At 41.0% G+C, this 15,119-nt stretch overlaps 1 protein-coding gene across 3 annotated transcripts in view; it reads right to left on the bottom strand.

Moving 5' to 3' along the window:
* The window catches only part of SNX19 (sorting nexin 19), a 100,568-nt gene that overhangs the window by 70,919 nt on the left and 14,530 nt on the right, over positions 1-15,119 (bottom strand). For all 3 annotated transcript variants that reach the window (XM_044666159.1, XM_044666158.1, XM_044666160.1), the window contains 4 exons: positions 14,396-14,526; positions 13,173-13,269; positions 12,222-12,411; positions 8,063-8,192 (listed from right to left, as the gene is read on the bottom strand). In XM_044666159.1, the coding sequence (XP_044522094.1) occupies positions 8,063-8,192; positions 12,222-12,411; positions 13,173-13,269; positions 14,396-14,526 (548 nt within the window). The remainder of the gene's footprint in view (positions 1-8,062; positions 8,193-12,221; positions 12,412-13,172; positions 13,270-14,395; positions 14,527-15,119) is intronic.

Here is a 15,119-nt window from a genome sequence, read left to right as displayed (position 1 = left end):
GAAGAAGAAGAAGAAGAAGAAGAAGAAGAAGAAGAAGAAGAAGAAGAAGAAGAAGAAGAAGAAGAAGAAGAAGAAGAAGAAGAAGAAGAGAAGGAGGAGGAGGAGGAGGAGGAAGAAGGAAGAAGGAAGAAGAAGAAGATGATGATCCTGAGAATCCTTAGACTTTTTCAGAGGAAATTTGGTGGGTCTGTGTAAGAGGATAAGACTGAGTTGTCGGCTGACAGTGAGGGAGATAGGAAACAGAAGGAGTCTCAAGTAGAAAGAGGGAGATTGGGAAATTCAGGGAAGGCCAGTATAAATGACACATGCTAATGACATATAGGAAAGGAAAGGAAAAGAAAGGAATATACAGTTATATATGATAAGGCACTGTGTTAAGTGCTTTATAAATATTATCTCATTTAATCCTTACAACAATTCTGGGAGATAGGTGCTATTATATAATCCCCACTTTATAGTTGAGGAAACTGAGGCAAAAAGAGGTGAAGTGATTTGCCCAGGGTCACACAGTTAGTGTCTGAGGTAGGATTTGAACTCAACTCTTTCTGCTCCTGTATCACCTCGCCGCTTCCTGGTGGCTCTGAAGTTATGATCTGTACCATGTCTCATGCAGTCTGCACTCCTGGGTAGCCTGTGATGTCCTTGGGCAGAATCAAAGCCAGAGAAAGGGTTTTGCTTGACCATCTAGCCCTTTCACCCTCTATCCCTGTTACAAATCATTACAAAAGGAACAATGTGAATGGAGCTACCTCCAGGGCCACCTATGATTCTAGAAAGGGTGAAGAAAACAGTAGAAAAAGCATCATCACTATTGGTCAGGAGTTCTTAACTTTTTTTGTTTCATGGTCTCCTTGGGCAGCCTGGTGAAACCTATAGACCAGTTCTCAGAACGTTTGTTGTCAACATTCATTTATTCATAATAGAAGAAAATGCTTTCATTTGGAGACTGGTGGAAGTAAAGATGTAATTTTTTTTTCTTATCCAAGTTCATAGATCCCCCTGAACTCTATCCATGAATCCCTGAACCCAGGTTAAGAATCTCTGTTATAATGTATGCAAGAACTGTTTTCAAGGATGAGAGAAACAGAATGTTGCCCACTCACCTCAGACTGTTTGTCCATCTATCCCAACCTCCTCTCCTTCCCTCTCACCCCATACCTCCTCCCCAGATTTCACGGGAGATGGCTCAGAGGGAGAGGTCATTTCTAGGAAGACTATTCCGAGACCTCTCTGGTCTGGTTTAAGCCCCTGGGCTTGCTATTTAATCCCCTTCTCCTGGCTTTGAGGTCTAGCTGGCTCCTCTAAGCCTACCTCATTCTTCCCTATCTGCTGTCTTCCTGGGCATGTCCTTGTTTTTCTTTTACTAACCCCCTTCTGTCCATAAACCCCAGAGCCGCCTTCCTTCTATCGTCTCCTCTCCCAACCCCCCTCCCCACTCCCTTTTTCTAAGAAACCCTGATGCAGACTTGTGGAATGTGTCCGCTGCCCTTTTGACACAGGGACCGATGCCACCCTTGGGGCCATGGGGAGGGCAGAGCCAAGAGACACGACTCACATGTATTCTCTTGGTCTGGCCCATATTTGTATCATTGCGTAGCCCTGGAAGTCTACAAGAGGATTCAGTCCAACTACTTCTCATTCCTTCATTCTCTACATCAGGACCCATAATAGTCTCCCACTGGCTTTCTGCTTCCTGACCATACCCTTATACTACCAACAAAGAGCCGCAATCAAAAATAAAACAAAACCAAAGTTTTCTCTTCTCCCCCAACCCACACACCTATCCTGCCGCTGAGCATCTTGTCCAGGCCCCCAAGTTGGGTTTTGTTTCAGGGCGGGATGGAGGAGATTTTCTTAACAACTTTGGCCCAGTCTGTTCTCAGACACCAATAAAGTCTGCCCAAACTGGCCTAACTCCCTGGCTTAGATGTGCCGCCCCTTCTCTCCTTTCATTCCCCTCTCCTCTGGCTCCAAGGAAGGAATGCTGCTTGTTACATAATTGGATGTTCCCAGCACAGAAGCTGACATAGGAGGTCATGCGCGCACGTGTGCAAAGCCGCCTTTTACTTAACAATACCTTTTTCGGGCATCGAGCTTTCCTTCTTCAGCTCCAGCCCCCGCTCCCTCCACACCATCAACAATCGAGGGAGATTTATAGAGCTTGGCTCAGCCCAGAGCCATTCCAACCTCAGTCTGGAAGGAGGGGTCACGGGGTTGAGTTTACTCTGCCTTTTATTTTTCCCCTTGTAGAACAGGGAAAGAAGTTACTATCTGGCAGCAGACTGGTGCCCAGGGCAGCTAGCTGTGTGTACGGGTCTTTCAAGTAGAACTGGTCAGAGAAAGCGAAAGGAGCTGGGCACAGTGGAAATACATTTTTTTTTGAAGAGGGAAGGGGGTTAATAAGGCTTGAGGTTTGAAAAGCAGTGAAGCTCCAGGGAGGGCTTCATCCTAAAGAAGGGAAATGGGCATCAGAGTCCACAGGCCCGTGTCCCCCCAGAGACCCAAATTATAAAGGTCCAGAGAGAGAGGAGGGTGTGGTGACAGCCTGATTTAGGGCTGCCTAATTCTATGTAACACCAGCTGACCCAGATCCTTAAAATTTAGAACCCAAAAGACACTCTTGTGTATTTGATTACCCTGCAAAAGAAAACAGGAAAGACCTCCCCCCAACCCCACTGTCCCAGGGTGGAGAGGACCATACTGTCTCTGGTGTGCTATGCAGCTGTCTTAGGGAACATAGAGTCTCAGTGAGTTCAACATTGAACAGATCTGGGAGGACCTGATACGACAGCTTTTGGGAGGAGCTGGGGGCCCGGGAGAGCAGGGGTGGGGTAACGGGGTTGTAGTGGTATCTAAGGCTTCAGAGAGAGTTCAGATTTCTAGCATGTTCTCTTATCTCTTAAAGTTTAGTTAGAAGAAAGTCAGCTATGTTGCATTAATTTTTTTTAAGTATGAAAGGGACAAACCTTTTAGGAATTTATAATATGGGCTGACTTTGCAGAGAAAGATGGGAGGGGAAATGAGGGGTGTGTGTGTGTGTGTGTGTGTGTGTGTGTGTGTGTGTGTGCACATCCCTGGATATACTCCCCAATCTACACCATCTAGATGAGAAGTGCCCTAAGCATTGGAATATGGGATGAAGGAAGGTCCAAGTTTGAATAGACAAGTATGTCATAAGAGGAGGATGGGAGAGCTCTAAAAATCCAACAAAATCTGATGCTTTCAAGTCACTAACTAGTTCCTTTCTTCTGCTCCCTTCCAACAAATCTTGCCCTTCTAAGATGATGCAGCCCTACTTGGAAGCTTCACAGACTGTGGCTCTCTTGTCTTCATCTCCATCTCTGTGCCAGGTCTCTCATCTCCAAGATCCATCTGAAACATTACCCAGACCTAGACTGTTTTTCTTCTAATTCCCCACTCAAAGTGCTCTACTCTTTATCTGGAATTGGCTCAAACCCTTCAGAGTTTATGGCTTACTGAGACCCCAGAAGAAACCTCAGTTACACATTTGCAAGGAATCTTAGGTTGCCCGGTCCAATTCTTAACTTGATTGAGAATCTCCATAGCACCTCTGACTAAGGGAGCCAATTTGAAGGCTTCAAGTTGGGGGGTGTGAGGGTGGGGAGAGATGAGGAGGCGGGGGAATTTCACTACCTCTTGAGGCAACCTATTCCATTTTTGGATAGCTCTAATTGGTAGGAGGTTTTTCCTTTCATCAAACCTAAATTGGTCTCTCTGAAACTTCTACATATTCAGTCTTATCCCTCTTCCATGTGACAACCCTTAAAATACATGAAGACAGCTATCATGATCCACACCTCTCCCCTAGTTTTCACTTCCCCAGGATAAACATCCCTATTTCTTTTGGATAGTTCTCATATGAGAAGCAGTGTGGAATTGAGAAGAGAATGCTGGACTTAAGGAATGCCTGTAGCCAGATCTAAGCTCTAACGCTGACTAACAGCGTGACCAGCCTCAGTTTTTCCCTCAGTAAACTGTTACTTACAGGATGAGGTATGAGGTTCAAATGAGATAATGTTGGTAAATCATTCTAAAGTGCTAATACATGTTAGTTATTATTGCATATGGCGTGACCTTGAATCCCTTTACCATCCTGGATTCCTTCCTCTGGCTGCTTAGCTCTAACTTATCAATATCTTTCCAAAAATATAGTAAACAGAATTGAATACAAATGGAATCCAATGATTCAGAGAGAATATAAACTTTCAATGTACCCCAAGATCTTGGCCCTTTTTACAATGATGGGGTGAATGGAGTTTCAGGTAAATAATGGAAATTATCTTTTCCATACTTTTCATATGGGTCCACTGAATCCTCCCCCCAACTCATTCTTCTACATGTTTCTAAGGATGATAGATTCAAAGGTGAAAGGAATTGCAGAGGTCATCTAAGCCAACCTCTTTATTTTTCCAATGTGGAAACGAGATCAACAGAGGTCACGTGAATTGCCCACAGTCAGCTACACCAAGAAGCCTGGGACTTGAACCAACATCCTCTGATTCTAAATCCAATGTTCTTTCCACTGTACCACCCCTCTTCTTCCTCCTGCTGTGTTTTGAAATGTGCTTTCCCTATTATGGCCCAGAAAGCAGTGGGAGAAACTGCTTCCCAATCAGTTATCACTGACTACTTAAAATGCCCCTTTCAAGCTTTTGCATCTTCCACCTGTTCCTAACACTTTAGAAGAACTGGCAGATAAAAATTCAGAAGAGGGAAAAGGTGCAGAAAAAGAAGTCAAAGGTTTGGCGGAACTCCCAAGTGAATGGATAGAGTATATCATATCTCTACTCTTGAACAGAGAACACAAGTGTAGCACAGTAATATTTTAGAGAAGGGAGAATTATCCAGCATGTGCTTTAAATTCATATCTCATTCAGTAGTCATTCCGCAAAGACTTTGTCATTTGTTCTTTCTGCTTTCCATGTAACTTAAGGTACTGGAGAAGATAAAAATGACACAACAGAGACATTTTCTCATTGTCTGTTGCTGGCTAATGCATAGATACATACTAATGGGTCCTAACCTGGTATCTTATCATGCAGAGGACGTAATCCTAGAATTCTAAAGGCTATGTATCTTAAGAGTATAGCATCTCCAGTCTCGCCAAGTTGGAAAGGCCCTGAATGAATGGAATATGAGTCTATTAAAAGATAGGCAGCTTAGATAGGATTCTGCTCAAGAGGCCGGCCATTGCGTTGGCCACTATTTTTGGTCAGGACTGTCTACCAAGACATGGGGGAGGTTGCAAATTATATCAGTTGTGGGAATACTCACACTGATGAAATTATCATTTTTTTGAAGTCCTAAAAAGTATAAAGAGGCATGTGGCTAACATTTGACCCAGGGAATAGAAAGGACTGGCAGATGTGATTGCTGAGTCAATATCAACAATCTCTAAAAGAACATGGAAAATAAAAAGAAGCATCAAAGCACCACGGAAGGGCAAATGTCCCAGTTTTCAAAGAGAGGAAGAGCACAGAGTCTGCAAACTATACTCTGGTGAGCTGGGCTTTGATTCCTGGAAAATTTTAGAATGTATTACCAAAGGAATGGTTAGTAAGCGTGTTGAAAAGGAAGCAATAATCACACAAGTCTAGTATGATTTCATTATGAATAGGTCATGTTAGACTGATCTCATTGGTTTATTTTTGTTGTTGGGGCTTCTGGATTGATAGATGAGGGAGAAGCTATAAATATGTATAGTTATATGCTATATAAACATTTAGATTTTAGCAAAGCAATCGACAGTCTTTTATCTCTTGGATGAGAGATGTGAACAAAGCAATGGTACAATAATTTGATGGTCTAAGACTGGATTGAATTGAATGACTGGGAATAAAGAGTAACCATTAATTGCTCAATGTCAACTGGGAGGGGAGGTTTCTTATAGAGGGCTCTAGGGATTTGTTCTTGATTCCATTTTTTTAACATTTATACCAAGTATCTGGTTAATAATATAGATGGATTTGCTTAAGATGACACCATATTAAAATTAGCTGATAAAAATGAGGATGTTTAGCATGCAAAGAAGAGAAAATATAGAGGGAACAGAATAATTGTTTTTAAAGATTTGAAGAGCTGGCATGTAGAAGAGAGATTGCATTTATTTTTCTTGGTCCTGAAGAGAAGAACTATGAACTGAAGCCATAGAGATGACTAGTGATATGGCATAGTGGATGGTGGATGAGTCAAGATAAACCTGATTTCCTATCCTTCCTCAGACACTTACTCCTCAGACACTCAGCAGTGTAGCCTTGAACCAGTCACCTAAATCTATGTCTGCCTCAGTTTCTTTATCTAAAGAAGATAATAATGTCAACTCCTGAAGGTAAGAGGATCAAATAACATATATGCAGAAAATTTTATCATGAGCAAAACTGGGAACAGGAGTCTTCTGACGGCTAAACCAGAGCTTTTCACCAACCACCTGACACCATCTGACTTCAATGTTAAACACATGTTCTTAAAAGAAGTCAGGATTTTGGCCCCTCCTTATTCTGGGATCAGAACACATTGTTGCTTCTGCTCAGCCTATGCCAAATCATCTCTTAAGAAGACAGAGATCAGAACAAGAGAAGATGAGGCCAAACCACAGAATCCCAGAATGAGAAATCACATGTGTGTCTCAGGTTGAGTGAATGACTTTTCCCAGACTATGCTCCTCAACCTCCTTTAGTTCAGCATGGCACCACGGGTCAATTCACCAGTTCTTCAAAAGACAGCTTGCTAGAAACATTCTTATTCTATATAATCTTTTCCTAATTTTATTAGTAGTTCTTGGCACAGTTCTAGGAGGCTGGAGGAATGCTGGGCACAGGAAGCTGTGGTCACAAAGTCCCAAGTTGCAAACACAAGTGCCCTTTCATTCATTACCAGTCTCAGCAAGTCCTTCCCCATTGCTAAGTATGCACACACACCCAGAGTTCTTTGAAATTCACAAACCTGAGACTTTATCTTGGTGAAAACTTTTGCTGAGTGAAAAGTTTTCTAGTGATACAGGCAATAAGTGGGTACAGGGTACGACTATAGGGTGGGAAGAATGATATATTGCCATAGAGGAGAAATGCCTATGATTCAGTAGGAGAAATAACCAAGGAGGGCTGGTGATAAGCATATCTCAGCAGAGTCAAATAGGCCTCCAAAAGGCTACAAGGTACAAGACACTGGCAATTATTTGTGATTCTCAAAGTGCCAAAGAGCTGACGAAAATTCCACATCAAAAGTTTTTCCTTTAAGCCATTGGGAAATTTATCTCCCCTAGTGGAAACATGCTTCCTTTTTTCACAGGGGAAATTAACAAAAAAAAATTTCTATGGAAAAAAATTACAATTTTCCTGGAGGACAACTTTCTGAAAGTGAGTCATTAGTGCAGTACTTAGAAATCAGTCCAATATATTTATTCTATTATCTATATGCTATATTTGTATATGTTTAATTCATTAGGTTTATTTCAGATTATAAGCCTTTAAGAGAGGAACTTTGTCTTCCTTCCTTTTTGTTTAGCATCCAAAACATTTATTTAGAAAATTGGGTGGTCAACCTCTTATTATAATTATTTTCATTACTATTATTTATACTAATGATTATGATAAAGTTGGTAAATATTCTTATTGATATATCATTTTATATACAGCCTTTTATTTGAGCCTCATAAAAACCTTGGACTTTAGAGCCTGGACTATTATTCCCATTTTTTAGGAGGAAACTGACTTGGAGAGGTTAAGCAACTTGCCTAAGATTACCCAGCTAATAAGTACCTTAGCCAGGAATGGAACCCCAGCATTCTGACATCAAATCCAGTCATGTTTCCATGACATTATGAATTTTTTCATGACAATGATGATCCTTAGGTAGGGCTATGCCATGATGTCCTGACCCTGATGGATTCTAGACTATACTTATCCTTCTACAGTCCAGCATTCAGTTAAGGGTCTCCAGAATATAGCTAGCTGCTATCTCTAACAGGCTAACTGGGGTGAGTAGGATCTTCTAGAGGTCCCAATGGGGCCTCCAAAAGTCAGGAAGAAGTCAATGGTCTTACCTCTGTATCAGGGTTCCGAAGAGAAGACGAAGGGCTTTCTGCATGTTCTCAGTACATAGCCATCTCCACTGTTCCATCATCAGCAAGAGAAGGAGGTCCAGGGCTGTGTCAGCTAATCCTGTCTCTGCCTCTGGAGATCAGAAAGGACCAGGAGTAGCTTAGAGAAAGGGCCCTGGACTTAGGGAGTTCCCTAAGGAAAGCAGAACTATGAAATCTTTTCCACCTTCAAATCAACCCCTCAATATTTATAGAATTCCTTTAATTTTAAATAAGCTGGCAAATACTTAGTGTCTAGTGTGTGTAAGATGTGTAAACAAAGGCTTTATATATTCTGTGCCACTTAGTAAATAGAGGTGGGGCAATGGAGAGAGCACTGGACAGGAGTCAGGAAGATCAGAGCTCAGATTTGACTTCAGATACTTTACTAGCTATGTGATCCAAGATAAGTCACTTAACTTTTGACTGCCTCAGTTTCCTCCTTTATCAAAACAGAGACAATAATAACACCTACTTTCTTTAAGGATAAAATGAGGTATTGTTGGTATAGTACTTTGCAATCTTTAAAATACTCTCTCTCTCCCCACATACACACGTTTGCATATATACACTTACGTATATGTGTGTATTTTATCTGTCTACCTATATATTACACACACTCACACTAGCTATTATGATGATGATGATGTGTGTTTAAGGTTCTATATGCCATCAGATGTCTGTGGGGAAAGGAATCAAGTTTCCCAAGATCAAAGAACCTCAGATTTTAATGAGAAAGATGAGTTAGAAAGCATGAATTCCCTGTTGTAATATTCCTAAGAGGTCATCTTACCTCTACTTGAAGAATACCAGTGACGGGAAGCTCATCATTTACTTTTGGATTCTATTAAGAGTATTATTTCAGGGGGCAGCTGGGTAGCTCAGTGGAGTGAGAACCAGGACTAGAGATGGGAGGTCCTAGGTTCAAATCTGTCCTCAGACACTTACCAGCAGTGTGACCCTGGGCAAGTCACTTGACCCCCATTGCCTACCCTTACCACTCTTCTGCTTTGGAACCAATACACAGTATTGATTCTAAGGGGGAAGGTAAGGGTTTAATTAAAAAAAAAAGTTTTATTTCATTGATAGAGAATGGTCACAACTTGAATTGGGCTGGTGAAATCCTTTGTCTACTTTTCTATTCACCACAACCCAGTCACATGGAATGTCATAGGATCATGGCTCTAAAGCTAAAAGGGCCCTCAGAGGACATCTATATTCAATCCCCTCATTTTATAGAAGGAAATGAAACTGGGAGTTTAAGCCACTTGCACAGGATCATAATACAATAGTAGGAGAACCCCCAGTTCACAAACCCACAGGCTTGGAATTCAGGATTTCAAGAAATCATCTATATTGGAAAGACACAGTTAGTTCATTCTGATATCTTTTCTCTCTCTTCCAGTAACACAGAAAATAGAGCACCTAAGTGGCTCAGTAGGTTGAGAGACAGGGCTAGAGACAGAAGGACTGGGTTCAAATTTGGCCTCAGACATTTTCTAGTTGTGTAACTCTGAACAAGTCATTTAAATCCCCATTGCCTAGCCCTTAACACTCTTCTGCCTTGGAACCAATACACATTATTGATTCTAAGACAAAAGGTAAGGGTTTAAAAAGAAAGAAAGAAAAGAGAATTCCTGATCTCTCCCAGTATCATATATTGATTAGTTGACAAGAACAATTTTGAATAGTCATAAGTAATCCTGCTCCTTGAACAAAAGTTCTAGGAAGATGACTATTCTCCTGAGCTATTCAGAATGGCCCCAAATCATCTCCAATTAGCCTAGCAAGAACCTTTGGAGTACCTAGGACCTGAAATATACTCTAAAAGGAATATATAGTATACCCTTTGGTCCAGACTTCCTTGGGCATGTCTCAGTAAAGTCTTGCTCCTGTTGGTTGGTCCCAGAATGGCCTGATTTACCTAGAATCCCTGGGCTATAGATGAGATGATTCCACAACTGATCAGACATACTAGACCTAGAACCAAAAAATTGTATATCTGAAAAGGATTTCAGGATCTTGGATCTATAGTTGAAGGGACTTCAGAAGTCATCTAGGTCACAGGTATCAACCTCAAAACAGAAATGGGAGACAGTACTCAATACATAAAGATATCTGTGGGCTGCATAGCTTGACTCAAATTTAAAAATACATTATCTATTTTTATTGTATTTTTATTTATTTTGTTATATAGTTCTCAATTAAACTTTAATCTGGTGTGTTCGGGCACTCAGGAGTATTGCAGATGGGTTATGTATTTGATAGCTCTGATGCAGGTCAATATCCTCATTTTACAAAAGAGGAAATTGGAGCCCAGATGGGCACAATGATTCTCAGGTCACAAAGGTGAGCAGCAGCAGAGCTGGGATTAGGATTTTCCTGTACCATTCCCATCTAGCATTTCTACTGTTATGTAGCAATTTAGAACTACCCAGGTCTAAACTTTTTATTCTGGGTTAGATTCTAAAGAAGGGTGGGGTTTAATCAGATACTAATTAAGATAGGACACTAGAGTTCCAAAATAGGCAGTGATTTTCTGAGCCCATTCATACTTTTATAGCATAATTCAATCTAGCCAGACTTTTAAAGCTGATGTCTGGAGCTGCCACCTTGTGGTCTAAACTGCTTACTGCTTAGTGGTTCCTAAAGGAGGGGGAGTTGGTACTTTGTAAAGAAAAATGGGAATCTCACTTCCCTCTCACCTAGACTTTTGGCGCTATCAAGGCACAGATGGGGTGTCAGGAAATAAGAATTTATATAGCACCTACTATTTGCCAGGCATTGTGTTAAATGCTTTACAAATATTTCATTTGATGAACCTGCAGACAGGCTGACACACAAAATACTAAGGTAAGGCAATAACGGCCCTCACTGACATGCTAGTTTTTGTGGGAAAAATTTGTTACTCTATTCCATATCAGGTTGAGAGTCTCTTCACTTTCCTCGACATTTCATTACAAGAATATTTCATCTACTTCCTTTCACTATTACCCACTGAGGTAGGAAGATGCAGAACCTGCAAAACCATTTTCCAGATGGGAAAACTGAAGTCTCAAAACTTAGTGTCCCGATGGGTCAAGCGGAGAAATGCTACCAGGCCCCAGGTCTCTCTCCTTCCTTTTTTGAATTAGGAGGGGCTAGATTATACTGTTGTTGTTTCCAATTGAGATTCTACCCTCTTTGACCAGAAAGAGAACAGTGATGAGTTCAGAAATGCCCTTTCTCAGAGGATCTCAGGACTCAAGATTCTTTTCTTTTTTTTCCTTTCACAGTGGTACACATATTCAGCTCTCCTGATGATATGCATACACTATAAGAGCACATGTGTGTGTGTAAATAAATATATGTATATCTATCCATCCCTATATAGTTGTAAAGAAATATAGACTACATATATAAAAATATAGATGTATACAAAAGAAATCTTTACCTATCTATCTATCTTAAATAAATACAGAAAAGACAACTATCCTCAAAGGAGCTATAGGATTAGAAGGATTAGGGATCTCTAGTGAATGTCCAATAAAATTGGAATTTTTAAATTTTTGTTTAAGTCTGGCCTTACGATTTCATCTAAGAAAAAAATAGTAGATAGTTGTAGGATTGATGGGGTGGGAGTAGGGGGACTGAGAAGTTAATTGCCCTGTCTATGGCCACACATTGTTGCTCGTCCTTTGTTTCTGAAGGGGACCCATTGGACACAGGATGATGTCTTGACTTGCACATGAACTGGATTTAAGTGAGACAGTAATACAAAGTTTTCAGCCTTACTCTCTAGAAACTAGCATACATAAGCCTGGATAATCTTGTAAAAGGGAAACTGGATTCTAATGAACCCATTCTAAGCTTCAGAAGCTTGAGGAATTTTGCAAGCATTCAAAGGGTCCAAAAGTAAGCACCTTGTTGGTAATCTCATTAAAAACTAAAGGGAGGAGAGTGGCATAGAAAACCTCTAAGATTCCTTTGGCTTCTAAGCCTGTGATGCTAGGCAGATGAACTTCGTCCCCTCTGAGCTTCAGACACTCTAGAGAAGCCTTGAGACCACAAAGTCCAACTCTTTGTGACCCAAAGATGAGAATGGATTTTGGCTTCTCTCTGAAGCGGGGGTGTGATCACTTACCTTGGTCACTGTTGCTTTCATCAGGAAGTGAAGGAACATTATCTGAGGGCTTCCCACTGCAACCATCTGTACATTGTTTGGGATTCTGCTCAGAATCCTTTTCCAAGGTGTCTTCTGCCTGTATTTCCAGGAACCTGCTCTGCTTTTCAATGAATGACTCCATCCCAGAGATGGATAGGATGTCTGACTCCTGGAGAAATCAATTGGCATGGGTGGTTAGTAAGGAGATTCATAGCAATGAGAGAAGGGCCAGAGAGCAAATGCAGTTGAATCAATCCTCCCTTGGTGTCTGCTTATACTAGAAGCCATAGTGTATCACAGTAACTTTCATCCAACTTCATCCTGGAGAGGAAAGCTTCTCTTCACCAGTTAAGTTGCAACTGAAGTGACATCTCAATTTAATTAATACTCACTATACGTTTGGGCTATAGGTATTTTATCTTACGGTAATTGGTTCCTTCCTAGGATTCATTTTGCTTTATTTATGTCTTTCTTTCTACCATAAGCCTATATCCCTTATAAAAGCCAACCAACCAAAAAGAAATACCCTAAATATTCTGAGCCACAACTTTAATCACTACAATAAATTCTGATGTTAGATATGCTCAGCTTCAGAGACACAGCCCCAACTTGGCCTGTAAGAATTTCCTAATCACTCATAATACTATGATCAAACATAGTAGCTGGGTGCAACTAAGTGGCTCAGTGGATTGAGAACCAGACCTAGAGATGAGCCAGGCTCTTGGTTCAAATTTGGCCTCAGATATTTTCTGCTGTGTGACCCTGGGCAAGTCATTTAACCCACTGTTAAATGTTATATGTTAAAAGTCCATTGCCCAGCCCTTACTTGGAACCAATACATAGCATGGATTCTAAGATGAAAGGTAAGGGTTTTAAAAACAAACAAACAAACACTTGATTCTTGAAGTTCTTTAGGAATTCTGTTCTTACCACATTACTTTCCCGAAGACAATAAAGGACTTTCTCGTGTGATTCAGCCACATTCAATACAGGAGCAATTTTGCTAGATGGAAACCTTAGCCTAGATCTGTAAGAAGAAGGACCACAGAACAGGGCATGATTTGGATCTTGGTCCCTGACAATCATATGATTCGTTGAAAGATTTCAACACAGCAAAACTTCAGCATTTTTCTATTGGCTCCAGGTACTAGGTACCAAGACTCTGGTAAGATTCTATATTCTGGCAGCTAAATTTGGCATTTGACATTAGCTGTCATTTTGCCCATGCCTTTGAGTTTGACATTGGACTGTGACGCAGGGTAAAAGTATGAAAACAATAGCGCTTATCTGCTGGTACATTTCGCAGACATGTTATCCTCCTGGGTTCAGAGGTGCTGCCCCAAGTCACCAGAGAAATAGCTGGTGTCCTGACAGTGTGCACCATGGAGGACTCATTGGTCCAGGTGTCATTAGGGACCCATAAAACACAGGTGTGGGGAATGACAAGTAAGGACATTGACCCCTTTAGCTAACAAAGGTGTCTGATGAATGAATGACTGACTACATTAAGGTTATTAAAGGGATCATGCTTATAGAGAAAGTGCCATTGCATGGTTCCTACAGCAAGCAGGAGTCCTGGGAAGGGGAAATACCTATGTTTCTGCTAATGCGGAATTCAAGTACTTTTAGGGAAATGGCTGATGACCTTAGAGCTGGCAAGATGAACTGCCCTTAGTGTAAAACCCGAGGATTAAATTAGGCTCTGCAGACTTTAATTTTGGTCTTTTAGTGATGTCTTAATTACTAATAAATGGTCCCCTTAAGATTTACAGAAATGATAGCAAACAAAGTTAGATTTTTTAGCCAGTGCTTTATATTTGGGAGCAAGGAAATGATCTTACTTTCCTAGGAAAATGGAACAAGGGAAAACTCCTGATTCTAGAATCCCCAAATACTATGAGTTTCATGCTGCCTGTGGCAATAGCATGCATGAAGCAGTGCTGCTCACCCACCACCCTCTGAAGCCCTAATGGCTGCACCACTGGTATCACTTATGACTTTTGGGATTAACTTTACAAAGTCTGGTGTGTAACTGCCTCTTTCTTCCGGACCTTCAGGATCGGGGATGCTCTTTGAGTCAAAATCAAGGGAGTAGCCCAATTGCAAGGTCAGTGTCCTATGACAGAGCCCCAAGGATCCAAGAGATGTCTTACTTATTGGCCTTCTTGCCCTCTGTCTGAGGCTTGCCGTCTGTCTCTGCTTCACTCAGCTCTTCAGTAGGGCTCTGGGGTTCAGAGCGAGGAAACGCTGTCTTCAAGGTATCTACAATGGCACTCACTACCATCTATAGAGGATGAAGGAGTTGAGGTTAGCAATATCATTCACACCCATTATTCAGATCCCTACGTTCCTGGGGAAACTCAGCTGTCACAGTATCTCTTACCTGAAGCCCTTCCTGCTCCACCCAGGGGTTAGCTCCTCTCTTCTTAAAAATAATACCTTTTATTTGTTTTGTAGATAGAGAGCTAGGCCTGGAATCAGTTCAAATGTGACAAATATCAGCTGTGTGACACTGGGCAAGTCATTTAACCTCCATCTGCCTCAGTTTTCTCAACTGTAAAATGGGGATGATAATAATAATATCTACTTCAAGGATTATTGTGACGATCAATTGAGATAATATTTGTAAAGCACTTTCCTAACACAGTGCCTGGCATTTATAGTTACTTAATAACTGCTTATTCTCTTTTCACCCTATAATTATTGTTTTCCCTTTATAATCTGTGTTATGGACCCTTTTGCTGGTCTAGTGAATCCCAAGGATCTCTTCTCAGAATAATTTTTTTTAATCATCTTTGGAGGAAATGCTAAATTTCAGTTAAACCAGGGGTTCTTGACCTAGGGACATGAACAATTTTTTAAAAGTAATTGCAATCC

The sequence above is a fragment of the Gracilinanus agilis genome, chromosome 3 (genome assembly GCF_016433145.1).
Source record: "Gracilinanus agilis isolate LMUSP501 chromosome 3, AgileGrace, whole genome shotgun sequence".
Classification (NCBI taxonomy): domain Eukaryota; kingdom Metazoa; phylum Chordata; class Mammalia; order Didelphimorphia; family Didelphidae; genus Gracilinanus; species Gracilinanus agilis.
This window is presented reverse-complemented; position numbering and strand designations above follow the sequence as displayed.